The following is a 26,042-nucleotide window of genomic DNA, read 5'->3' on the forward strand; positions in this document are numbered from 1 at the left end:
AAGGTCAGGCATTGGTAAAATCTTTTTACCTGGAGAGCAGGCTTTTGTTATGGAGATTTCCTTGGGTGTGTTTCATTCCCTAGGCCTGAGTTACTGAGGGCATTGTTCTTGGCTCTTCATTAAGACAACTGGGTAGAGTTCCTGGAGGTAAAGCTCCCCAAAGTGTGGAGGTCCCACTAAGCGTAAGCCCTCAGGAGGTTCGCACTCTGCATCTCATCCACACTCAACCTGAAGTAATTCATCAAAATTACCACGTAAGTGTTCCTCCTCCAGTGGCTCCTTTCGAAGGGATCCAGAGCTCCCCTGTGACTCTCCAGATTTTAGGGTGATGGTTTGCCCAGTAACCTCAGTTTTCTGATGGGCAAAGAAAAGTCTTTAATTTCTGGTTTGAACAGGTTATTTGTTTTGTAAGGGCAGGAGTGATTACTTCAAAGCATTTTATATGTCAAAGCTAAAACTGCACTTTTGACAATGGCCTTATTCTCTATAATGCAAGTTTCAGAGTCTGGTTCTTCCATGTCACATTATCAGGCAGCTCAGCTTCAAATGTGGTTCACATCTCAGCACATCCCATCTACCTGTTTAATCTGAGAACTCCCCCTTCTGTAATTAAATATACTTTCTTCATGGGTCATTATGATGTGATTTATGACATGTGTGTAATTGTCAGAATTACCGTGGGTAATTAAAATATAAAGTGAATGCTGCCAGAGGCTTCAGTCACTCTCGATGCCCTCATTAAAAATCAAGAACTGACCAAATTATAAATAGACTGGTTTGCACAAGTTCCCGGCAAAACCTAATTATGAAACTTATCCTAATTCTATCAGAACTTACTCCATTAGTCATGCAAATTCTGAAATGATTAAATTATTTTATGTGCCGGAATTGTGGAATTAATAATAAAGAGGTGAGTTGCAGTAATTAGATATTACTATGAAGCTTTATTATGTCATGTAGTTTGGGTCATATTGCTTTACTTCCTGACCCCACATCCAACACAAAACACACACACACACACACACACACACACACACACACACACAAACACACCTTTAAGCTAGTCTAATGAATGGCTTAATGGTTTTAGTGGATTTATGATAACTTTTGTAATGAGAGCTAAAACAAGGAGGAGAAGGATCTGTAAACTCTGAATGAGGTATTATGGTGGAATTGGACAGAGAAAGACACTGGTAATTATCATCAGGGGAATCCTTTCTCTCCAGAAAAGGCAAAGCACAAGGAAAAATCAGTTACTATGAGGATGTTTCCAGCTATGGCAACTGACAGGAGTGAATGATAACTTAAATCTTGAAGGAGATTTAGATGATCATATCTCATCTCTTGTCTAATTTTACACATAGGGGATTTAGACTAGAGAAATTACCAGGCTACCAGTGAATAGGAGAGCCAGACTCCAAGCTTTTCTTTGTATAGGAGGCAACAGATTAATGGGGAAATGGGTGAGCATGAGAGTTTTCTTATCATAGGAGTGGGCGAAAGAACATCGAAGGCAGGTCCATGACAGAGTACAGAACGTGTAATTCCCAGACTGTTTACGTTAGGGAATCATGGTCTCTTTTGAGACAAGAGATATCCTTTATATGGAAACACAGACATCATGGTGCCTATTCAAAAGAGGCTAAGAACTTTGATGACTCAATCAGTACATCTTTGCGGGAGCAAAAGTAAACAACAATTAAAAGATAAGGAAGGAAGAAAAGGGAGACATAGAATAAAGGAGGGAGAGGAGGAAGGAGACAGAGAGAAGTAAAAAATGAGAACTGAGTAACTTTATAGACAGATGTAAGATTTAAGAGTTACATATTTGTGTTCAGTTAGACCCCTGGTCGGCAAACTGCGGCTCTTTGGCCCCTTGAGTGTGGCTCTTCCACAAAATACCACAGCCTGTGTGAGTCTATTTTGAAGAAGTGGCATTAGAAGAAGTTTAAGTTTAAAAAAATTTGGCTCTCAAAAGAAATTTCAATCGTTGTACTGTTGATATTTGGTGCTGTTGACTAATGAGTTTGCCGACCACTGAGTTAGACTATGGAGGCTCAGCACTGCCAACTTGGTTTGGTTGGGGATGGGGCTTATGCAAATGTTCCTTTGTGAGGGGCAAGGCTGAAAAGAGAGAGAGGTAAAGCCAGATATTTCTTACAGAGATACAGAAATTCAACTCCGTGTAACAGTGACTGCCTTTATCAACTCTTCAACTCCCTGAAATGTATCCTGTAGTATTCTCTCCCTGGGTTAATGACAGAAAACTTCCTGTACTGCTAGAGAGTGAGATCTCAAATGAAAGACAGCAAAGCTGTGAACTTTGCCTAAAATGAAGCAGTGGCTCTTTCAGGTGTGACTGGTGAATGTCAACATCTGTGTGGGTGTATCCAGATGGCATCTTCATGCAAATGAGACAAATAAACACACAGAAGCTCATATAAAAAATCCTAGGGAAGATGACAAAGAAGAGATGGTGGACAAGAGAGTCAGAAGTACAGTATCAGAGAATGGTCTTGGGTAGGGGCTGCTAAAACTCAGACGATTTATATATAAATCACTCCTAGTAAAGTAACAACTTAAAGAGACAGTGGAGGGAGGGCTTGACATTAGGGGACCTAGGGATGAGGACATGAGTAAGAGGAGTAAAAGACAGTGATAAACTCAAGAAAATGAAGACTTTATAGGAGAGAAGACTAGAGACTGGTTGTATCATAATGATTCAAATACCTACCTTTGAGAGATGTAGCAACCAGTAAACTTTAAGACGTGTGTGTGTGTGTGTGTGTGTGTGTGTGTGTGTAAGTATTGTATGATTTGCCATTTCAAAGCGATGGTATGAGTTAAGCTGAAAAAATATATTCTATTCCACATGTCACAATGATGAGAAATCAAGCAACTTACTAAAGTCCCGAGACAGCAAGCACCGAACGCCAGTCACTGAGTTTCTGTGCCTATTATGTGCTCCTCTGCAATGTGCTGGTACTTTATAGAATGCTCAAAATGGATATAGTAGTGGATGGGGTAGGTAAGTGAGGAAAATTCACACAAACTCCCCCCGCCCCATCCTCTTAAAAAGTTGGTTGGCTTTTTAGTTTTTTAGTGGGCTTGTTTCCACTGGTGGCAGAGCCGTAGGACTCCACAGAGGGGCTTGTGGGACAATTAAGCAGCTGCCTGGTCCCATTAGAGGAGGGAGAATAGCTAAAGACTCCCAAGGGCACACCTGGCTTTAATGTGTACAGGCCTTGTAGACCTCTGTTCTTGCCTCTTCCATAATGGGCCTCAAAAACTCCATGGGCTTCTTTTATTCCTTTTATGTAGATTCTAAACAATTCAGATTGTTGCACAATTCTGATTGCACAGAATCCTTTGTGCGACCCCACAGGGTGCTCACACATTTGTCATTCAATCAAAGAATACAAATTCTTTTCAATATGTCTTTTTTTGTTGTTGTTCTGCTGTTTTTTGTGTGGTTGTATTTTTTTTTTTTTTTTACAAATGTCCCAGCTTTTTAGGAAGACAGTATGACACATTCACCTCCAAATGTGCAAGTGTCTCAACAAGAGGCACTCTGAGAACGGCATTTGTTGTCTTTCTGGAGCCAAATACAGCCACCTCAGCTCTTGCTTGAAACCTAAACAGGGTGAATGCCAGTCAGGGATTCCGACCAGCTGGTGGAATTGGCCTAAACAATCTGACAAAAGGGATCCCTTTTCCTCAACAGCAGCTTCTCCACCTCTTTCTCTCTCCTTTTTGCTTGAGAGCACACAGTTTTGCACTTGTCCTTCATACAAATAACTGTAGGGTGGGAATTATTCAGAAAGCTCATGTTCGACACCCCATCTGTTCATTCCTGACAGCAATATATAATGTAAGGCTATAAAAACTTGAAAAATAATGCAACATAAAAAGGGATTGACTCAGCTCCAAGAGGCCATAAATGGTAACAAATACCACAGGATGATTTATTTCATGCTGTAATCTTTACAGTAAGTCATCTTTCAGACATTTCCTTGTGACAGGTTTTAATAATATTAATGCCCAGAGCAATCCAAATCATCGCCAATAGACGTATTTATCAAGCTGCCAATCCGAGTAAATGAAATTCTATAAGCAATAATGTAACATGTTTAAAGGAAGCTAATAAAACAAGTCAGCAGAGAAATATTACTTCAAAGTATTCTCTCCCTCTAATCCAGCCCTATATGTTATACAGCCAAAATGCAAATCTTTGCATCCTTGATTTATTGCTCCAAAAATACCAATGACCTTTTCCCAAGCTTCTGTATATTCACTCTCACGCATTAATAAAGCCTGCAGTGCATCCTGCCAGTATCGCTGCACACTGGAGTGCTTAGCATTTATTGTTATGTTTGTCTTGCTTTCACGCAGGTACTTGATTGGCAGCTGCAGTGAATAACATCTAAGCTTCCAAGTCTTATTAAAATGTTACAAATACCTAAGCCATAAACTAATCTTTACAGTACGCATTCTAGGCAAGCCTTCAAGAAGACCTGAGAGAGGGACTTGAGGAAAGGCCTGATGGCTTACCAGTTGCCAGGAAAATTTCACGTGAGGGAAAGCCAACCTTCATTTTCTTTCCATCAGGCTTGCTTTGCCTTGTACTAATTATTTGTTATTCATGCAGATCGCAGTAGGCCAGTTGTTAAAGCATTTGGCATTTCAAGCACAGCTCAAGATCTGCCTCCTGCAGGAAGCCTTCCTTATTAAGTTCACTAATTTTCTGATCTCTAGCACAATACCTGACCCATCCCTCAAAGTGACTTTGAAATTAATAAATTCGTAAAAGCACAATACACATCAAAGGCACTCACCACATATTAGATGTAAATACGCAGTGAATTGACTTATGCGATCCATTCTCAATGAACTGATGCCTCATTTTTTCTTGCATATCACATGCATGCTCTTTGAGGATAGATTTACTACTTAATGGGCACCACAAGTGCTTACTATACCATTGTGTACTCTGTAGAGGACATGATATATATGTCCTGTAATTGATGTGAGAGCATTTAAATGTATTCATGTATTAAGACTGTGGTTCTTGTGTTCATTGGAGTAGAACCTTTGAGGTGTTCTACCAGGCCCATTATTTGTACCTCTTTACTTCCTTGAGAACTGCCTTAGCCCCCACATAATGGCCAAGTTTGCTTCAGATGACTCCACTTCCTGGATATGATTGGACAAGTCCGGGAATCTGACTGAGATGACACAATCAGATACTTTCCTCCTGAAATGGGAAACTGAGACACTGGGAGCCTAGTCACCTAGTTTGCAGAACTGGAGCTGGGATGTGGCTTTAGGACAGGAGTAGCCAAATTCTGCAGAACAGACTTACCGAAAGCCTTTGTACCGAGGATCCTGCCTATGTGGCAGCTCCCATGACCCAGTGGCAGTGTGTAGCCGCCTCAGGGCACACAGATTTCCACTGCCTGGCTCCAGTGTCACCAGAAGGCACATATCACCTTCTCCCTTATGTATTTTGTGTTCCATGATTCCTTACTTGAAAATTTCTTGTCTTTATTTTAAAAGGATTTCTGCTACTTGCAAGTAATTGGACATTAATCAAAATGTGTACATTTCATTGAGAAATCAGCTTTATAAAAAGACCACATGAGAGACGTATTTTTGTTTGAAAGGAGTCCATTCCTTATTATGAGATGCTGGACTGTTTTTCAATGTTAATGAAATACAAAGACCTTTGCATTTTGGTAATCCAAGGTATTTTGAGTTGAGTTTTGGAGTACCCTTGGAACATAGTAAGCATTTACTAGACAAAGGTGAGAATGAAAACAATTCTAGGTATATGCATAGGCCCAAGAAAAAGAAGTATGGTGCTTATTTTGGGAAAGTGAGCAAAGATAGTAGTATTATTTGAGTTCAGAGGACTTTTGTGAGAGGCATGGGTCACATGATCAAGGGCAATGCTAACTCTTTTGATCTCATTCCTAGGGGCATTGAAAGATCATTGAAGGGAGGCAATATTTTCAAATTTTCACTTTTGATACATCACCCTAAGTATAATATAGAAATAAGTAAGAAAGGACAAGAGGGGATGTGGAAAGACCAGGTCAAAAGCCATTTCAATAGTAGTCTAGCAAGAGAAGATGGTGACTTGGATTGGGATGAGAATTAAATGGAAAGTGTAGAGAGATTCAAGTTATTTTTAGGGGTAAAACATAGAAAACATGAGAAATGCTTCCTTTCAACCTCAGTGCTCCCATCATTAACATATAGCCTTGTACACTGTGATTCTCAGTGTGAAAAGCCAGCCAGGATCTGGTACTAGATCATGGGTCATGATACAATCTGAAGAAGGCTTCTGTTCCCTGAATGTTTTATATGCATGCCTACATGCACGCACCCATACTCCCGGGAACTGCTGTGTCAGACCCTCTCTACTCTTCTGTTAGTTCTTGGCTTGGGAAAATACACCTGGAGAAACACTATGACAAGATTCAGTGGATGAAACAGTAAAATGAAGGAGAGTAAATAGGTAGCAAGAAGGAGAAAGAGCCTGAGGCCACTCCACAGATCTGCAGGTAGAGATGACAAAACGGTGCTCACTCAGAAGTTATTTTATTCCTCCTCCCTTCAAGAATGAAAAAGATCCTAGGTGGGAAAGGTAGACTTTGAAAGACCCTCTGGAGGGAGGCATCTAATCAGGATTTTTAGAGATAATCTGCTTGTATGGATTATGAAAACATATTTCTCCTGCGTATTTCTTAGTCCCAAATATCCCTTAAGATTAAGAGTCATCTGACATAGGCCTTTGACTTTGAAAAACAGATGAATATAAAGTCACCCAGGATGGTTTCTACATGTTTTACACTTTAATATGTTCACCCTTTTCTCCTAAAAATTAGCTGTTAAAAAACAAAACAGAACCCATATAGAGAAGTTAGAGCCTTATGTCTGGGTTCATTGATTTCTACACACACACACACACACACACACACACACACACACACACACACCTCACAGCTTATTCCTGGGTGAACTTAAGGGATGCAGATGAATTCAATTAGTTTGGGTGGTGAGTGGGTGCTGAGAACTATTTCTGGAAGGCTGAGCTCACAGGCCAAACAGATACTTGAACTGGCCCTACAAATCCTTCCCAGGTGTCTTTTCCCTCCAAGCCATCTCTAAGTCTCTTAAAACTGATTTCTGAGGCTGATCCACAAAAAGGGATTCTCAAAGGAATAAAACAGAATTCAAGGGAGAAAAAAGGAAAACACATTACCCATGGTTCTGACAGCTAAATACTTATGCTGAGGGCAAAAGCTGAAACCAGGGATCTTTAGAAAGGTCCCACAGTATTCAGATTTACCCCCAACAGAGCGAAAGCCAGGCACCAGACTTGGCTGACCATCAAATCTCACAGAATATTTCAGCGGAAGCAAATCTAACTAATCAGTACAAAAATGTTTTCCATGCAATATTATTTTAAGAGTTAGGGATATTAATGTGTTCTTTACTTGTAATAAAATGTGAATATAAAAATATTAATCATAATGACAACATGAGTAAATAAATAAAAACTGTGAACATTTTTATGTTGGGAGACCATTCACATTGCTCTCAATAACTGAGCCATACCAATGGATTAAGATACTACTTTGAATCAAAGTCTAAGTTTGCCACTCTCCATTTCAGACTCATGTAGATCTTCCTATAAATATGTATATTTTTAATGCATGTATGTAAAAGGGTGTGTAAATGTATAAATTTACATAAATATGTATGTATGTGATTCACTTTATACATTTATTTATACATACTAGAGGCCTGGGGCAGGGATTCCTGCACATTGAAAAGAAATTAATTAGCAGAAATATTTTAGAGGCTGGGGAGGGGCCACAGGAGGTTGGCTCCAGGGTTTGTCTGGCTGTTTTGCCCCCTCCCAATCTGCCAGACCCCAGCAGCAAGCTAATCAACCAGTTGGAGTGTCTGCCCCCTGGTGGCCAGTGCATATCATAGCGACTGGTCGAATGGTTGAACGAATGGTCGGGCACTTAACATATTAGGCTTTTATTATATAGGATATGCACAGGTGTATGTGATTTACTTTATTAATTCTTGCATCGAAACACAAGAATTTTCCTCCAAAGACTAGTTTATCCACAATATATGCATTAGCAATTCTAAAAAATATGTATTAAAATTTTCTTCCATTATCTAAACTGAACATTTTAGGAGAAGTTTGAGACTGAAAATGATAGCTTCTCTTATAAATTTCTTTACGTTTTTTTTTTAAACTAGCTTTTCCCCATTGGTTCCTTAAATGTAGATGTGATATAATAATCCCCACATTTTATTATGAAGAAACCAGAAAGCAGAGGGGCAGCAAACTGTCTGAGTTACAGTTGGAACGGGGATTAGAGTCCCAGCCTGTGGAAGAGGGCTGGAGCCTCACCTGCCACAAAGGCCCTGCAGCAGAGAAAGCCCAGCCCAGCACACAGATGCCAGTGTCCCCTGGCCCAGGCAGGGCAAGTGGTGTCACCTGTGACATCTTGTCTGAGGACAGAGCTGTGCTCCCAGTCTGACCCTGGGAGTAGAGGAAACTCCATGTTTAAAAAAAATGAAAAGGGGTTGTTTCTCATCTTTACATAAAGGTTCTCCATAGAATTGCATATAATAACCTACTTGTTTAGAGTGTAAAATAGAATAATGTTAAAATATTTAATATCCGTGTGTTTTAAGGAATATGGCCATTGCTTAAGGGGAGGCAGGCTTGTAAATAAAGAAGAACGGTGAGGACTCGGCTTTTCCCTGGGCTTGGAGGAGAGCAAAACCAGTCTCCAGCGAGCCAGGTTATTTAGTTTACTTTTTAGCACTATCTGCAGCAATATTTCAGAGTAAAATAAGTAAAATATCTGTTCCTTTTCATTTGGCAGCAGCAAAGATCTCAGGGAAAAATAAATACATAAGAAATATGGAATCCCCACGGTGTAATCCCAGGGTATGGAAACGCACTTCTCTTAAATGCCTCCCTCTGGCATAATTGACTTTTCATGTGCATTTTAATAATGATATTTCAGCAGGTTGCAAGAGAATTTTTTTCTTCTGTTGTTGTTGTTGATGTAAATTATGGTTTGGAAAAAAAAGTGTTATAAATCTAATTGCATTTTCACTTATATTAACAAGTCAGCACAATCTCCCAGCATGTTTACTAAGCAATTCCAATATTTACAGCTGACCTAATTGGTTGTGGGGTAGAGGCACTGAGCAATGTTTTATTGTCCTGATAGCTGTGTATGTGCTGAAGACAGCTGCTAAGGTGTAAAGCTACCCAGTGCCCCTGAAGCTTTGCCTGCCTTGTGTTTGCCTTTTTCAGCCAGCTGTAGAACAGGATAGGAGGGAGGGAGGGAAAGGGAATGGAGTTCTGGAGTAAAGAGGAGAGGGGTTTGTTAAAGGTGCCTTTTCCTACTTCTGTCTTTGCAAAAAAGATTTTCCCAAATATTTGGGGACTGTTACAGACTCAAAAGCTAACTTGTTCTTGGCAAGTTTGAAGGAAAAGTTATAGATGATTGCATGAAAGCCAATAATACACTGAGTAAACATCCCTGATATTTGATGCTGAGTTCAGGACAATTGTGGTCCTGTTCTTGACTTTCACTATCAAAGCCAGAGTGGTCTTTAGGAGCCAAGCATGGGTCTAACACAGGCTAGAAATTCTTATATTCTCGGGGGCTAATAAAGGGAAATCATTTCTACCCAGAAAAGACCATACTGCTTCATCGGGGACAGGAGCTGGATCTACCACTAACATTACTAAAGATGAGTTCTGCTGCAGCCTTGCCACCCCTCATATTTAAACTAAAATTACATTTATCTCTATGTCCTCTCTCTCTCCTACCCACACTGTTTGTTTAACACCACAAATGTAGAATGCTCATAAAATATTAGCAGAAAGCTACTTTGAGGTGAGTCTCCAGATCATGGGCTTGATTGCTTTGTAGACAATGCTGTCTCCTGTGTCATGATAACGTCTGGCATTTATTGAGAGCTTACACTCTGCTAGGAACTTAGCCAAGAGTCTCACACTTAATCTTCTTGCCGGCCCTGTGAGATTGGTACCTCTGTTTTTTTATAGATGAGAAACCTGAGCCACAGAATAAGGGAATTGCTCATGATCACATAGTGTGGATGTCAAAGAGCTGAGATCTGACCTTGACAGCCCACTTCTGGGGCCCCTGCTATAGTCATAGGACTGGGTGGCCTCCTCCTTGACCACTCTTGTGTAACCTAAAAATAAACATGCCATAACATGCACTAGGCTTTGGGGTGTGGTACTGGATGTACCCAGGAGGTCTTAACTGGATATCACCTAAAATCATACCTCCCTTTCTGGTTGATGCCTGAAATCTCCCAGTTAGGGCTCTATTCTTAGCTGCAGTCCTGGTTCCCTGATAAAAAGAAAAGCTGAGTGGAAGTGCTAATATTGCAAACTTCTGTTTTTGCCAATGACAATTCAAATAGATGTTGACAGGGGCAGTAAGTAGCTAGGAATTGTGAGTCCCTGAGATGGGTGATGATAGGGTGTCAAACAGAGGGCAAAAAATGAGAATGAAAAATCTGTGGCAATTGCATAATTCACATATTTTCCCTAGAAACTATGTAAGTCATGTCCTTATTCCTTGAACAGAGTTTTACTTAAAAAGCAGTGACTAAGCTTCACATGATTTTTCACCTTGTCTTGTCAAGTTGGTCTTTTATATATGACCCCAAACCGACAAGGTCGCACCCCTGCCTTTTAGGAGATTATATATAAGAAGGATAACATGTAAAAACATAGTATTTAATGCAAGTAAATATCCACACTCAGTAAATGATCGGTTGTCACACTGTGATTTTTATGCCCATGTTACGAAGACTGCTTCCTCATCTTACTATCCAGCTAAATCAATGGAAATTTCCATAACCGCAAGTCCTAGGAGAATTTGACTTCATTTTTCTTCAGACCTGTCCACACAATCACAAAGAGGTTTTAAAAAGGCCTTTGTCTCTCCTTTATTGCAGCCTCCTAAGCTGGTCAAACAGACAGGGTGAGGGTGATGAGAGTAATGGAGGGATATGTTGAATTTTCTATGGTATTCTTCAGACACTTTTATGAAGCCTGAAGCTCTCTTTGTCTTCTATTTTTAAGTAGTAATAATAAGATATTGTTTTTAAGTCTAAAATATAACTTACTCAATACATACTTGATAAATTATTCCCACATATATGGTATTTTGCTAGGGTTGTGGCACATTGCTTCTCAGAAATCCAATTTTTGCCTAGATAGGAACAAGACAGGAACTAGAAAAGAGGCATTTGGGGAGTCTAAAACCGTGGTTCTCAACCTGTTTTTGGCCATGCCCCACCTGATGCCCCCCTGTGACCTATAATTCTTATTATTCAAAAAGTGAACTATTTACTTGGAGGAAGTCTAAAAAGCCATAAACTTGGTCTAAACAAGCTTTCAAAGAACTGGATGCCATGAAAGAGAAAAATAAAAGAGCAAAAGGACAGTTGAAATACTGAGGAAGAAATCACTAAGAAATTGTTTAAAAAAATAATAATATGAAGTGATATGAAAAAAATAGCAAATAAAGTTTCAAAACACATATAAAGTACTGAAATGCATAAATATGTCACAATATATATATTTATATACTATATCTGAGGCCCTAGAACCATAAGAAATGCAAAAAATTTACTGTTAATAACTCATTCTCTTTTTTTTATTTTTTATTTTATTGATTTTTTTACAGAGAGGAAGGGAGAGGGAGAGAAGAGCCAGAAACATCGATCAGCTGCCTCCTGCACACCCCCCACTGGGGATGTGCCAAGGTACATGCCCTTGACCGGAATCGAACCCGGGACCTTTCAGTCCGCAGGCCGGCGCTCCATCCACTGAGCCAAACCGGTTTCGGCAATAACTCATTCTCAAATTGCCCCCCCCCTTAAATATCAAATTGCCACCCTGTGGGGCATGTGCCCCACACTGGGAACCACTGGTCTAAAGGAAAAAACCTACTCATTCTTTCAAAATTCTTTATTCTTCTACAACCCCTGCCACCCTAACCTGTCTTTGGAACTCAGGCTGGTTGCGCTTAAAAATATCATTTTTGTATGTGTAAGTCTATCTCTATCCTTACCCTCATACCTATACCTGCAACTGTTTATGAATACATATTGTCTAATTGTTTTCTTTGAAATTTGTAGTGAAACTTGATAAAATGCTTATTAAACTTCATACCAATGGCATGCTTTTGATTTGCCAGTTATGGACTATATTTTACTCAAGTAGAAAAAATGTATGCTTGCTGAGAGGGAAAGTAATTTAAAAGCATGATATAAAAGAAGGGGGAAAAAGTGCCTGCTTATATCTCATAAGATCAGTTTCTGTAGAAAGCTCAGACAGATGTTCGTGAATAGGGAAGGACCACGTGCAGTAATTTCTTTGCAATATTCTGCCCCAGGGAAAGACCCTGGAAACTGGTCCTCTGTAAGAGTTCAGACATCACAGAAGCTAAAAGATGAGGTTTCTCTTGCTGGGATCATCCGGGGCATAGCGCTCAATAAAGTGTGCAAAACTGGGCGTAAAAATGGAAGAAGGGTCCTGTTTCATTTCCTAAGAGAACTGTGTGTGTGTGTGTGTGTGTGTGTGTGTGTGTGTGTGTGTGTGTGTGTGGTGGAGCGGGGCATAGTGCCTAAAAGTGAGAGGTCACAAGAACAAATGTCTCAGGAGTCCTGCCTGGGCATAAATTACAAAGCATTGGAAGTGCGTGTCCCAGAAGAGAAACCACTTCTGCCAGTTGGATGGATTTCTCCATGCCCTTAGTGTCAGGACACTTCTTGTACTAACAGGCTTCTGGCCTGAGAGAGGATATCCTGGCAGTCCTTCTGAGTGGACTGTAATTTTCTCAGAAAGTGAAATCTTCCATGGGATCAGTTGGGCTGGAAGGCACTGGGAAATATCCAAGGAAGAAGCTGGAATTGCCATAGCAAAGGAATGTTCTGGAGGGAAAATGGCAAGCTCTAGGCAGCCTTGGAGGTGGCAAAGTGAATGAACCAGAATGAGGCACTGCATTATAGATCTTCACAAAAAACCTATTGATATGCTCCATGTAGCTGATGGCCTATGAGTGGTGAGTAGAAGAGAGTGAAATTTTGGAAGAACTTAAACTTCAAACCCTCTCCCTCTGAATGTGAAAAAAAATATTGGTTTCAAAGCATCTATACTAATCATAGCGGAATATGTGAACTGGTCGGAACACCCTCATGCAACAACCGAACAGCAGGCTGTGTGGGGCAACCAGGCCAGCAGGGGGGTTAGTGAGCAGTGACCAAATGACCGAACAGCAGGCTGATGGGGCAACCAGGCCAGCAGGGGGGTTAGTGAGGTGCAACCAGGCCGGTGTGGGGGGGAGGCAGTTGGGGGCGACTAGGCAGGTGGGGGAGGAAGTTAGGGGTGACCAGGCTGGTGGGGAGGGGCAGTTAGGGGTGATCAGGCAGGCAGGCAGGTGAGCAGTTAGGAGCCAGCAGTCCCGAATTGTTAGATGGGTGTCCGACTGCAGGTTTAGCGGGCCTAAACTGGCAGTCAGACATCCCCCGAGGGGTCCCGGATTAGAGAGGGTGCAGGCTGGGCTGAGGGACACCCCGCCCCATGCACGAATTTTGTGCACCGGGCCTCTAGTGGAAATATAAGAACCAATGAAATGTTGGCAGAGGGTAATGGGGGAACAGAATGACATCAACATGAACCATTTTTCACTTGCTCAATTTGTGTTAGGCGCTACATAAAAACTTTATCTGTTTTATTTCATTCAACACTCACAATATTTCAATTGCTTAGGTTCTAATATTATTTCTATTTTGCAGATGAGGAAACTGAAGGTTAAGAACTAAGGAGAATTGCCCAACTGGTGTGGCTCAGTAGTTGAGCATCAACTTATGAACCAGGAGGTCACAGTTTGATTCTCCATCATGGCACATGTCTGGGTTGCAGGCTTGATCCCTGGTAATTGGTGTGCAGGAGGCAGCCAATCAGTGAGTCTCTCATCATTAATGTTTCTATCTTTCCCTCTCCCTTCCTCTCTGGAATAAATAAAAATATAATTTTATAAAAAACAAAAAAAGAGAGAAAAGAACCCTAAAGAGAATGGTCATCTAGGGCTTATGCCTGCTATGGTGACAATCCTCATGACCGATGTTTGTGGGCCACTTGACCTTTAAAGAGCTATGACTGGCTTGGACATCAGAAAAAAGAGAAAAATAAATAACATCCATGGTCTCTGGTATTTCTGAACGAATATGAAGAGCATAGAGAAGCTGATATTATAAATATGACCTTGGCTGTAAGTTTCACAAAGACACAGTGGGAAGGGAAGTTATGTGGGAAAGTGTGTTCAGATTTCAATATAGTCTACTGGAGTTGAATTAAGCAGACCCAGAGGGAGAAATGTGAGGGAAGGGCTGATATGCTCAAAGAAGACAAACCTTTCTCTTAGAAATGGTTTCCTTTCCTGGCCCAGATCTAACATAGGCTGCTTGGAAATGTCTGCCTGTCCTTGTTCACTGGTTAAATATCTGTCAATATCTACTTGAGTTTATAAACACCCACTATTAAAAATACTGAATGACTTGATGTGGATATTGTGTTATTGGTCAGTCATACCGTGACTTAAATTAGTTGTATCTAATTCTTTTCTTTTTAATATCCAATTAAAATCAGTTTTACTAAAGAAATGAATTTTGATAAAGAAGAGGCAGAGAATAATAAATACTTGTGAAAAGATAAAATAGATTTTATAATATATTTAAGAACCCCCTCAGCTCACCCAAAGTAGGGTGACCAGAATAAAGAAATTGGAAGCAAAGGGGCTCTAGGAATGGTTGAGATGCATTTTTGTTTATCATAAAATGTTTCAAGGTCTGCCCTGGACAGTGTGACTTAGTTGCTTCGGTGTATCGTCCTGAACACTGAAGGGTCACGGGTTCCATTCCTGCTCAGGGCACATACTCAGGTTGCAGGTTTATCCCTGGTCAGGGAGCATCCAGGAAGCAACCGAACAATGTTTCTCTCTCTCTCTCTCTCTCTCTCTCTCTCTCTCTCTCTCTCTCTCTCTCTCTCTCTCTCCCTCTCTTTCTCTCTCTCTCTCTCTTACTGTAAACTCAACAACAACAAAAAAATGTTTGGCATAAATCTAATTTTATCACCCTGAAAAGGAAGGGGAAATATTCATCTTCTCTCATATTACATAACCCATTGATTTAAAGACACAGAACTCAGGTGAATAGACCTAGTGTTTATTTATTCAACAAATATATATTCAACTATCATCTATTAAATAGAATTTGTATGCTAGTCTAAGAACCTAACTGTTATTTATAACGTTGCTTATTCTGTGGGAAAGGAGAGACACCAGGCATGTAATGAAATGTTGGACTGTAACTGTTGTAGAAGTTAGAGCTGTCTGTATGGCTTCAAGTACTAAGAATAGAAAATTGCAGTTTCTGAACTGACCAGAAAACCCACTGGTGGCCTGAAGATAACAACTCTAAAAGCATTAGGCCCATTGTCAGCAAAACTATAAATAATATTATGTTTATTTTGGTATGTGAATGTAATACTATTAAGAAATCCAAAAAATGGATCACAAGTAGCACAGATTGTGTATTTGACATCCCCCCCCCCCTACCAGAATAATGCCTATTTGTCTCTATTAAGCTATCAAGGCCATTTTATCACTCATTGTTGTTACCCATTACTTATGTTTGCCAATTTGCTGGCTAGAGTTACCTTTACCCTTTAAAAAATAAAAATGCAAAACAAAAGAAAAAGCCACCCTATTTGCCTGGCTGGTGTTGCTCAATAGTTGAGTATAGACGTATGAACCAGGAGGTCAAGGTTTGATTCCTTATCAGGGCACATGCCTAGGTTGCAGGCTAGATCCCCAGTAGGACAGGAGGCAGCCAATGGATGATTCTCTTTCCTCTCTGAAATCAATAAAAATCTATATATATAAAAGCTTAAGCAACTGAACAACTAGTCGATCAGTTGCTATGATGTATGCTGACCACCAGGGGCAGACGCTCAACGCAGGAGCTTTGTGATCTTACTGAGCAGCGGGGCCAGGATGAGCTAAGCAGTGCGGGCTCCTATACCCTTCCAGTGTCGGCAGTCCGACATCCCCCAAGGGGTCCCAGGTTGCGAGAGGGTGCAGGCCAGGATGAGGGACCCCACTGGTGCACGAATCTGTGCACCATGCCTCTAGTGTACATATATTTAAAAAGCCACTCTATTCTATAGTACAAAGTGGGGGCAGCACCTGCCATTGATCTCATTAACAATGTATTTAAATCAGCTAAGTTAATCAACTCTACTGATGAAGTATCAAAGAAATTCACTCACAAATGGTACTTACCTAAGGGTACACCACTGTCTAATCAGCAGTATGGCCCTGATTAGTGTTTTTGTTTGTGTGCTTTTTAAGTTTTTGTTGTTGTTTGTTTGTTTATTTTAGAGAGAGGAAGGGAGAGGGAGAGAGAGAAACATCAATTGGCTGCCTCCTATATGCTCCCTACTGGGGATCGAGCTCACATCCTAGGCATGTGTCCTAACCTAACCAGTAATTGAACCATACATGGGAGGACACTCAACCATCTGAGCCACACCAGTCAGGGTGATTCGTGTTTTTTCTTAAGTCTCTAGTAAATGTGAACCTATCTTGCTTTTAAATTAAGAGGTTTAAGCAAATTAAGCATCATCATAAAGATTATCTGGATGGGTTACTTTCACTATCTCCTACCTTATTTATGGGTTTTTAAAGCACATTCAAGGATCATCCAGCCAGATATAAGGCTGATAGGCCCAGTCTGTGGATAGACTAGGCTGTGTGGATCAATTCTCCTTGTAGATACCTGCTTTAGATTATTTTCTTATTTGTCACAGACAATGGGGGAATTAAAGACAATGGAAAAAATAACAATAAATTAAATTATTTTGTTTTTATAGCTGTCTTAAAGGATAGTGGGAAAAGTCAGTGAACCTGAATGACTAAAATTACATTTAAGGATTTTCTCTGGCTTTTATTATCCATGAATTGCCAATCCTCTATCATCACAAAAGATATAGCAAAGAATAAATAAAAGTATAAACATGGTTGGAACAGATTGTCTTTACATTATCCAAACAATTTTCCAATTAAACTTTGTAACAACTTTGCATTAACATAGACATAATGTTCACACACACACACACACACACACACACACACACAATATCAATAGTAAATAATGTATTCTTAAGGATTTTTAGATGTTATTTCTCACAGCACTCTACTTCTTACTTTTCTTTAAAAAAATATATATATTTTATTGATTTTTTTTTACAGAGAGGAAGGGAGAGGGATAGAGCGTTAGAAACATCCATGAGAGAGAAACATCGATCAGCTGCCTCCTGCACACCCGCCACTGGGGATGTGCCCACAACCAAGGTTCATGCCCTTGACTGGAATCAAACCTGGGACCCTTCAGTCCACAGGCCAACACTCTATCCACTGATCCAAACCAGTCAGGACTACTACTTACTTTTCATCAGATCAACTGGTACATGGAGGGTTCCATGTTTGCCCTGTGCCTCACCCATGTCATATCCTTCGAGGAGTTGAGATTCCCACTCTCATCTACCTTCCCAAACCCCATCTCCCATAAGAAACTTTTTGGAACAATCTATAACCTCTTCCTCTTTGACCTTCTGCTAGAATCATAAATACGGCACTTGAAATGCTGTCTTATCTGGCCTCTGGTTGACTTTATATGAATTTGTCTTGTTTACCCACTAGATTGCCTAGGAGTTTAAACGTGATTTCTATATCTACAAACACATCAAGCACAATGCCGACCTAGCACATAGAGACATTCAACAAATATCTATTTACCCACCATTTTATTTTTTAATAAATCTTTATTGTTCAGATTATTACAGTTTTTCCCCTTCTCCCCCCACCCATAACTCCCCTCCACCTGGTACCCACCTCACCCCCTCTCTTTACCCCCAACACTGTCCTCATCCATAGGTGTACAATTTTTGTCCAGTCTCTTCCCGCACTCCCACACCCGCTTCCCCCTCAGAATTGTCAGTCCACTCCCTTTCTATGCCCCTGATTCTACTATATTCACCAGTTTATTCTGTTCATCAGATTTTTTATTCACTTGATTTTTAGATTCACTTGTTGATAGATATGTATTTGTTGTACCAACCATTTTAAAAGAAAATAGAAAGATCTGCAAGTCCCCTTGTTAGTCTGTAGCTGCCATTAAGAGTGAGGCAAAGTATAAATTCACAAAATTCCACAGGGCCTATCCTCTAAACAGTTCTTAATCCTTTCTCACAGATTATCTCAGTCATAAAATCCTAGCATAAAAGGCAAAGGAAGGTAGAAACTAAAATTCCTAGGACTTTGATATTCCTCCTAGTGCAGACATGAAGTGGTGGCACCTTTGGTGGCTCAGACATTTAACACCTGCTTCCCCTGTAGAATAGGTACAGTAAAACCTCCGTTAAATCGACCCACCAATCTGGGATCCTTAGTTAAACAAAAGGATGAGTTTTCTTATATTATAAGAAGGAGGTGAATTATAGTAAAAACAAGATCAGGGATTTATCTCAAAATCCACATATTTGGAAGGTTCTGCACTTATTACATATTCAATCCAATTTTGTACACATTCTTAGATATAATAATTGATAATTGCAATAATAAGTAATATTAAATGAGCACTTACCTCAGCCAAGAGTCAAAAAAAGTGCTTTAAATACCTAATCTCATTACAAAAAATCCTATAGAGAATTATACTCATTTAAGGTATCAAAACTGAAGCACCTAGATGTTAAGCAACTTGTCCAAGATCATAGAGCTTAGAGCCAGCATTTGAACTTACCTTATATAATACCAGAGCATAATGACTATGCTCTGCTTATAATACAGTATTTAATGGAACACAATCACATTTTTCAAGCATTAAATATTTTCTTGGTATCAGATAGCTACTAAACTATAATGTTGCGAACATATGATAGTTATTCATAATAACGTTTATAGTAATATAATTTTTAGATCAACCCTCTATTTAAAATCTCTAGACATATAACCCTCCCCCTCCAAACCTGCATTCTAGTTAATCAAGGTTTTAATGTATTAAAGAGCTGTAGGAAAAGGGGGTGCGGGGCAGAATTTACTGACCCTATTTTGCAGATTCTGAAACCAAGACAATTTCATCATCAATTTGTTGGAAAGGGGGGATATATTAATACTAAAAAAAGTCATTTGGAAATAGTTGAAATGCCATCCCAATCCACACTCTAGAGTGCTTGAAAGGTAATCTGAAAGAAACTGCATACATAACCTTTGGTTATCACATAAGTTATCTCAGGACTATTGGGGGAGGTATATTTACTTAGTTTAATGATATTGGGAGAAGTAGGGATGAATTCATGTTGGTGAGAAACAATTCCATTGGTCAGTATAGAAGCTGATAAAGCAAATAGTCTGGTTTCAGTCGAATTTTTATTGCCCCGGGATTCTCAGAAAGCCATAGGGGACCATAGTTCTTTGAGGCTCTTACCCTTCGGCATAGCTCAAGATGCTATTCGTACTTGAGTCTTCCCTTGAAACAAAACCACGTATTGTTGTTCCATGGGATTCCTTCTTGCTGATGGTCTTTGGCATTATTTTTGCCCCTGCAATAGCATAGCAATCTTAGTGAGTTGGAATAATATCTGTTCACAAGATATTTTGGAACTTAACTAATGGCTAAGATATTTCTAAGCCCTTAACCAGGGAGTAGCTGGGGTCCTTAGCTACACACTAGTTCTAAGAGGGTCAATTATAGAAGACTCTGTAATTTCCTTCTGTAGAATTGAGAGTGGGTAGAAAATGATTGTGAGGATTCAATACCATACTGTATGTTTAAAATAAGTACCTATTGAGTTGCTGCTGTATTTTTCTAATCCATCACTCCTCCCATCTTACCCAAAAATATTGCATCCAGGGAGCCTTCTTGCTACAGATGAGGTGTAGAGCCACTATAGGACTCTAAGAAAAAAAAACACATGGTATAATCCCCTTCTCCCTTCTGCAGATGGTGCTCAGATTGCAATTCATTCTACTAGGACATTGCCACCTTTTAGTTTATTTCCCTTCATGGCTTCTGTATTATTAACTAGGGGCCTGGTGCACGAAATTCATACACTGGGGGTCGGGGGTCCCTCAGCCCAACCTGCCCCCTCTCACATACTGGGAGCCCTCAGGGGATGTCCTACTGACAGCTTAGGCCTTCGCCCCACAGGGAGCATACCTAAGCCGCAGTCTGGCCTCCCTTTGTGGGAGGCAACTGGGCTGGTCAGGGGAAGGCACCAGGCCCATCACCCCGCTGCTGCAGCCACTGTCAGTCACCGCAGCCACCAAGGTGTTTTCATCAACATGGACTACAGTCCCTTCACCAAGAAAAAATGACAACTTTCTTTAGGCATTTTCAAGATGTGTCTTTCATAGGATATGGATTTCTTTCTTTATTTTTTATCCTCACCTGAGGGTATGTTTCCATTGACTTTTAGAGAATGTGGAAGAGAAAGGGAAAGACAGAAACACTTTGATTGGTTGCCTCCTGCATGAGCCCTGATCTGGGCCCCGGCCAGGGAGGAGCCTGCAACCTAGGTACATGCCTTTGATCAGAATCAAACCCAGACCCTATTGTCTGCAGGCTGAGGCATTATCCACTGAGTCAAACCGGCTAGGGCAGGACATGACATTTCTTAGCCTTCCAGCAGCGGACCTTCATTTTTTTCTCCAGAAGTGTGGTGAAAAAGCCCTAGATCACCTTTTTGGATTCTTATTACCCAAGTTACTAAGAATATTACCAGTGGCATACAGGCAGCTTAGCCAATGTGCAGTCAGAAAAGGTGTTTCCTCTATAGTTCACACCAATGGAGGGCTGGGCCCTGCCCAGGCCTAAAGCCTCTGGCCGAAGCTTTAGGCCTGGGCAGGCCTCTCCAGCTCCCTCTGATCACCGGCTCAGCCCCTGCTCAGGCCTGTCCAGACCGAAAGCCTCTTGGGCAGGAGTGGACCCCCAGCTCCCTACAATCAATCGCAGGGGGTCCGCTCCTGCCCAGGCCGAAAGCAGACCCCCAGCTCCCTGCCCAGGTGATCAATCGCAGGGGGTCTGCTGGTGTACCAGGCCGAAGAAACCCCCAGCTCCCTGCAATCAATGCCAGGGGGTCCGCTCATGCACCAGACCAAAAGCCTCTGGCGGAGGCTTTTGGCCTGGAACCGGAGCGGACACCCAGCTCCCCACTTTCGATGGCAGGGGAGCTGGGTGTCCGCTCATGCAATAGGCCTTCCTTCACCTGGCTACTGGCCCCAGTTTTCCTTCCGCCTTCTTTCAGGGTGGAGGCTTGGACCCCAGCAGCGGCAGCGTGGGGCGGGAGCTGCCGGCCCCACACTGCCATCCACGATTGGGGGGAGTGATGGTTATTTGCATATTACCCTTTTATTAGGTAGGATTCTTAGAACATTTGTAAAGATCAAAATCTGTAAATAATACAAAATCAAGTACTTTTTTAATCTGCATATGGGGATAATACTAGGGTTTCAGAGGGTGATTGTGAGGATACATGCAAGAATATTTGCAATTTAATAATAAAATGAGCAACATGAAGCTGCACTGAGGTGGGAAAAGCTGACACATGAGTCATTACTTCACATGCACATGTTGATATGCAATCACACCATTCTTATTTCAGAACCCACATTCGACCTAGGAATCCTTTCAACACACTAGGATAGGAAACCTTTATTGGTCACTTAGCACTCGGTATTACGATAAAAAATAACATTTTAAGGAGTGCTTTGGAAGTTACATGCTTCTCTTTCACTCTTAAGGACCCTGCATTATCTGCTTCCCTGAACCTGTCAGAGATGGGAAGATCGTCTGAGAAGAAGTTATCCGAGTGAGGACAAAGTCAAAGAGTAGTCATCATTGCTACTCCTCTTCCCCCACCCACATGAGTAGAGAAGAGAGAGCTGGACTTTTCTTCTTGTGTCAATTTAAGAATCATCTTGGTACCAATACTACTCAGAATGGGGAGTTCATGTGGAACAAGGCTTTAAACCCACATAGCACCAGGTTTTGGATAACTGCAGACAGAAAAAGCCACAAGAAAATCTTGGTATCCCTCTTCTTTTGTGGTGATGCTTTCTGAACTATTGTAATCTATGGAAAATATCAATCGAGTCAAAACACACTTCTGGAAGAAGAGAGACATCCTTTGTTTAGGTGATTTGTCAGCTTAAATAATCAGTAATTGCATCACACAGGTGTGCTGGGAGCCAGGCTTGGCATAAGATTGCTCTCTACCTATAATCCTCAGAAGCCTCCACTTACGTATGGAGGCTTGACGGGGGCTTTCAGGTTGACTGATGTTTCCTTATTTCGTGGTTACCTTTTGCCCTCGGGGAACAGCCCGGGGAGGGAACATCTGAAGAAAAGTCTGAGTGAGAACTAGTGTGTTACCAACTGTCAGTCTTTAAAGGCCAGCGGCTTAGTACTCGGATAGAAGCTGAGCTGTGGAATGTAAAAAGCAACATGCTCAAACTGGCTTAGGAACAATGGAACTTTCGGGAAGTCGCTGCCTTCTCAAAGCCTAACTCTCCAGCCAACATTTGCCAGGTCCTAAAAAAAGAGTGTGAAATTTTTGCAAAAGCTTTGAATTTTTCCCTGTGCCGTGCTTAATAAAATATCTTCTGAAAACACATTATGATCTGTATAATGTTGGAAGCTTTCATAATTATTGAAGCACGTGCATGTCTGTGGGGATCGGAAAGAACAGCCTGCATGAGGACTGGAGAAGTCTCTGGCTGTGTGTAGGTGGACTGGAGGTAAAAGGTGAAATGCTTCCTTCCAACTCTGAATTCTATGATGCAAATGACCTTCAAAAAAGTCTAAAAGTGTTCTTTCCACCAGGGTGCAGATAGGGCAGTTAAGAAGGAGCAACACTCTATTGTTGCCCTTGCCCCCAGCTCTATGGTGCTTCAAATGCTTTAGCAAAAAGCAAAGAATAAAATAAAAATAGGAAGACAAAGTCATCTCTCTCAAGTCATTCTAAAACAGTTTAATCATTTTATTTATTTATATATATTATTTAAAATATATTTTTTATTGATTTCAGAGAGGAAGGGAGAGAGAGAGAGAGAGAGAAACATCAAAGATAAGAGAGAGTCATCAATCGGCTACCTCCTGCACGAGCCACACTGGCGAATAAGCCTGCAACCCAAGCATGTGCCCTGACCAGGAATTGAGCCGTGACCTCCTGGTTCATAGGTTAATACTCAACCACTGAACCACACCGGCTGGGCTTATTTGTTTATATATTATCTATCTATAGTTTACAGTGTGCAAATAATTATTTTTTCATGTTTTAGGCAAGAAAAAATAGAATGGATATTGCCTAGCTAGACTGATAATGTCTTGTCATGGCTTACTATGACTTCCCTATGGATATTCTAAAACATGATTCTGAATAAAGCATTAGACATTAAAAAAAGACATGGCAGCTAATACCTGCGAATGACTGGAAATAATGAAAGTCCTATATGTGGCCAGTGGTGTAATTATCTCTCTCTTCCTCAAGGAGCGATTTCCTTGAAAGCTATGTACAAGCCTTTTCCTTTCCTGGCACACATGATAAGACCACATGTTAAGACATGCCTCATGCATGATTTCCATGTAGATAGCAATAATTCTACTTCTTTCTACCTCCCTCCAAAAGTCTTATCAGGTGTTCAAATGAGTGAAAATAATTACTGTATTATTTGGATAATTCCAAATCTTCTCCAATTTACTAAATAGCTAATTTATTGCAATTATTTACAAACTTTTATATTTACCAATCATTGTGACACACCTAAAAAGTGATATTATGTATTCTGGATAAGAACCACTTATCTGGATAAGAACCTCTTAAGGGCTGCAGAGTCAGCAGGACAACAGATCAAGCCAATGTCTTAGTCTTGCAAATGTAAGGATACTGTTTGGGTCACCTATTCAAACCATTTCTAACTCTTTTCATACCCTCTTTTCAATTCAATTTTCATAATTCCCCTCTCTTTTAGGTGTGACTCCATTACAAAAATTAGCATTCTAAAGCAGTTCTCAGGAGGTGGGATCAGGGGTATTTGTCCACAACTTTCCTGAGGTCCATTTTCACATTGTCCACTTCCTCCACTCCATCACATAGGATGATTTTTATCATCCTTGCCCTGGTTGAGGACCACTTCTCTAAAACCATAGGCATTAGAAATTTCAATGGTGAAATAGCAGGCAGTGAACTTTATAGTTGGCACTGGGAAAGTTCCTGCCCAATGACTTATCTAATTTACACAAAAAAGCAAAAAGACAATTATTCCTCCTGCTCTAAAGCCTAGCTCTATTGATCTTCATGCTCTGCCCAGCCACCATCGCCCCCTCCCCAAATATCAAGGAATGGATTAAAATAAGTATAATCTATTAGAACTTTTCTGGCAATTTTTATTTCATCTGTTTTTCATTGATTAGAAAAAAATAATGATTCGTTTTATGTTCCCTTAGGTAATATGATAATTAACTTATGTGTAGTGTTTACCATTTGTCAGACACTGGTCTTAATGTTTTGTATATGAATACTAGAAGCCTGGTGCACGAAATTCGTGCATGGCGGGGGGTTGTCCCTCAGCCCAGCCTGTACCCTCTCCAATCTGGGACATCCCTCTCACAATCCAGGACTGCTGGCTCCCAACTGCTTGCCAGCCTGCCTTCCTGATTGCCCCTAATCGCTTCTGCCTGCCAGCCTGATCACCCCCTAACCACTCCACTGCCAGCCTGGTTGATGCTTAACTGCTCCCCTGCCAGCCTGTTTGCCCCCAACTTCCCTCCTCTGCCACCCTGGTCACCCCTAACTGCCCTCTCCTGCAGGGTTGATCACCTCCAACTGCCCTCCTCTGCCAGCCTGGTCACCCCTAACTGCCCTCTCCTGCAGGGTTGATCACCTCCAAATGCCCTTGCTTGCAAGCCTGGTCCCTCTCAACTGCCCTCCCTTGCAGGCCGGGTGCCTCCCAACTGCCCTCCCCTGCTGGCCATCTTGTAGTGGCCATCTTGTGTCCACATGGGGGCAGGATCTTTGACCACATGGGGGCAGCTATATTGTGTGTTGCAGTGATGATCAATCTGTATATTACTCTTTTATTAGATAAGATAGAGGCCTGGTGCACCGGTGGGGGCCAGCTGGTTTGCCCTGAAGTGTGTCCCGGATCAGGGTGGGGTTCCCTTGGGGCGTGGGGCGGCCTGAGCGAGGGGCCTGTGGTGGTTTGCAGGCCGGCCATGCCCCCTGGCAACCCAAGGGAGGCCCTGGTATCTGGAATTTATTTTCCTTCTACAATTGAAACTTTGTAGCCTGGAGCAGAGACAAGCCTGCTGCTCCCTCCAGGGCGGCAGCCATTTCTGTGGCAGTTAATTCACCTTGAATATACTCAATTTGTATACCTTTATATATGAATATTCTCATTTAACCCTCTGAGATGTGTAATATTATCATCAACATTTTACATAAACAAGAAGCATAGGGAGAACATACGTAATTTGCCCTAAGTCATACAGCTAAAAAGTAAGTGACCAATGCTGAATTCATCTTCTAACCATGGCAGTCTGTTGCCTCTAAAACTTCAGATTGGGCACATAAGTGAGAACCTCTGGTGTGGTTCTAGTTTAGAAAAAGGAAAGTAATCAACAATAGAGTAATTATGAATCAGAGAATATCACAGCGATTTTCAACCTTTTTTTTTTTTTAATCTCATGGCACACACAAACTAATTACCAAAATTATGTGGCACACCAAAAAATATATTATATTTTCCCATCATCTGATGAAATAAAAAATAGGTCCAATTTTGAAGCATTCACACTGGAAAGCTATTGTGTTGGTTGTTGTCATGTTT

The 26,042-nt window shown here is 41.0% G+C and overlaps 1 protein-coding gene across 1 annotated transcript in view; it reads right to left on the bottom strand.

Annotated features, from left to right (window-relative positions):
* KCNU1 (potassium calcium-activated channel subfamily U member 1) overlaps positions 1-26,042 on the bottom strand; it is a 124,750-nt gene that overhangs the window by 48,887 nt on the left and 49,821 nt on the right. Inside the window, exon 19 of the mRNA XM_054719936.1 lies at positions 19,642-19,756. Coding sequence (XP_054575911.1) covers positions 19,642-19,756 — 115 coding nt within the window. The remainder of the gene's footprint in view (positions 1-19,641; positions 19,757-26,042) is intronic.

This window comes from Eptesicus fuscus, chromosome 8, assembly GCF_027574615.1.
Source record: "Eptesicus fuscus isolate TK198812 chromosome 8, DD_ASM_mEF_20220401, whole genome shotgun sequence".
In the NCBI taxonomy this organism is placed as follows: Eukaryota; Metazoa; Chordata; class Mammalia; order Chiroptera; family Vespertilionidae; genus Eptesicus; species Eptesicus fuscus.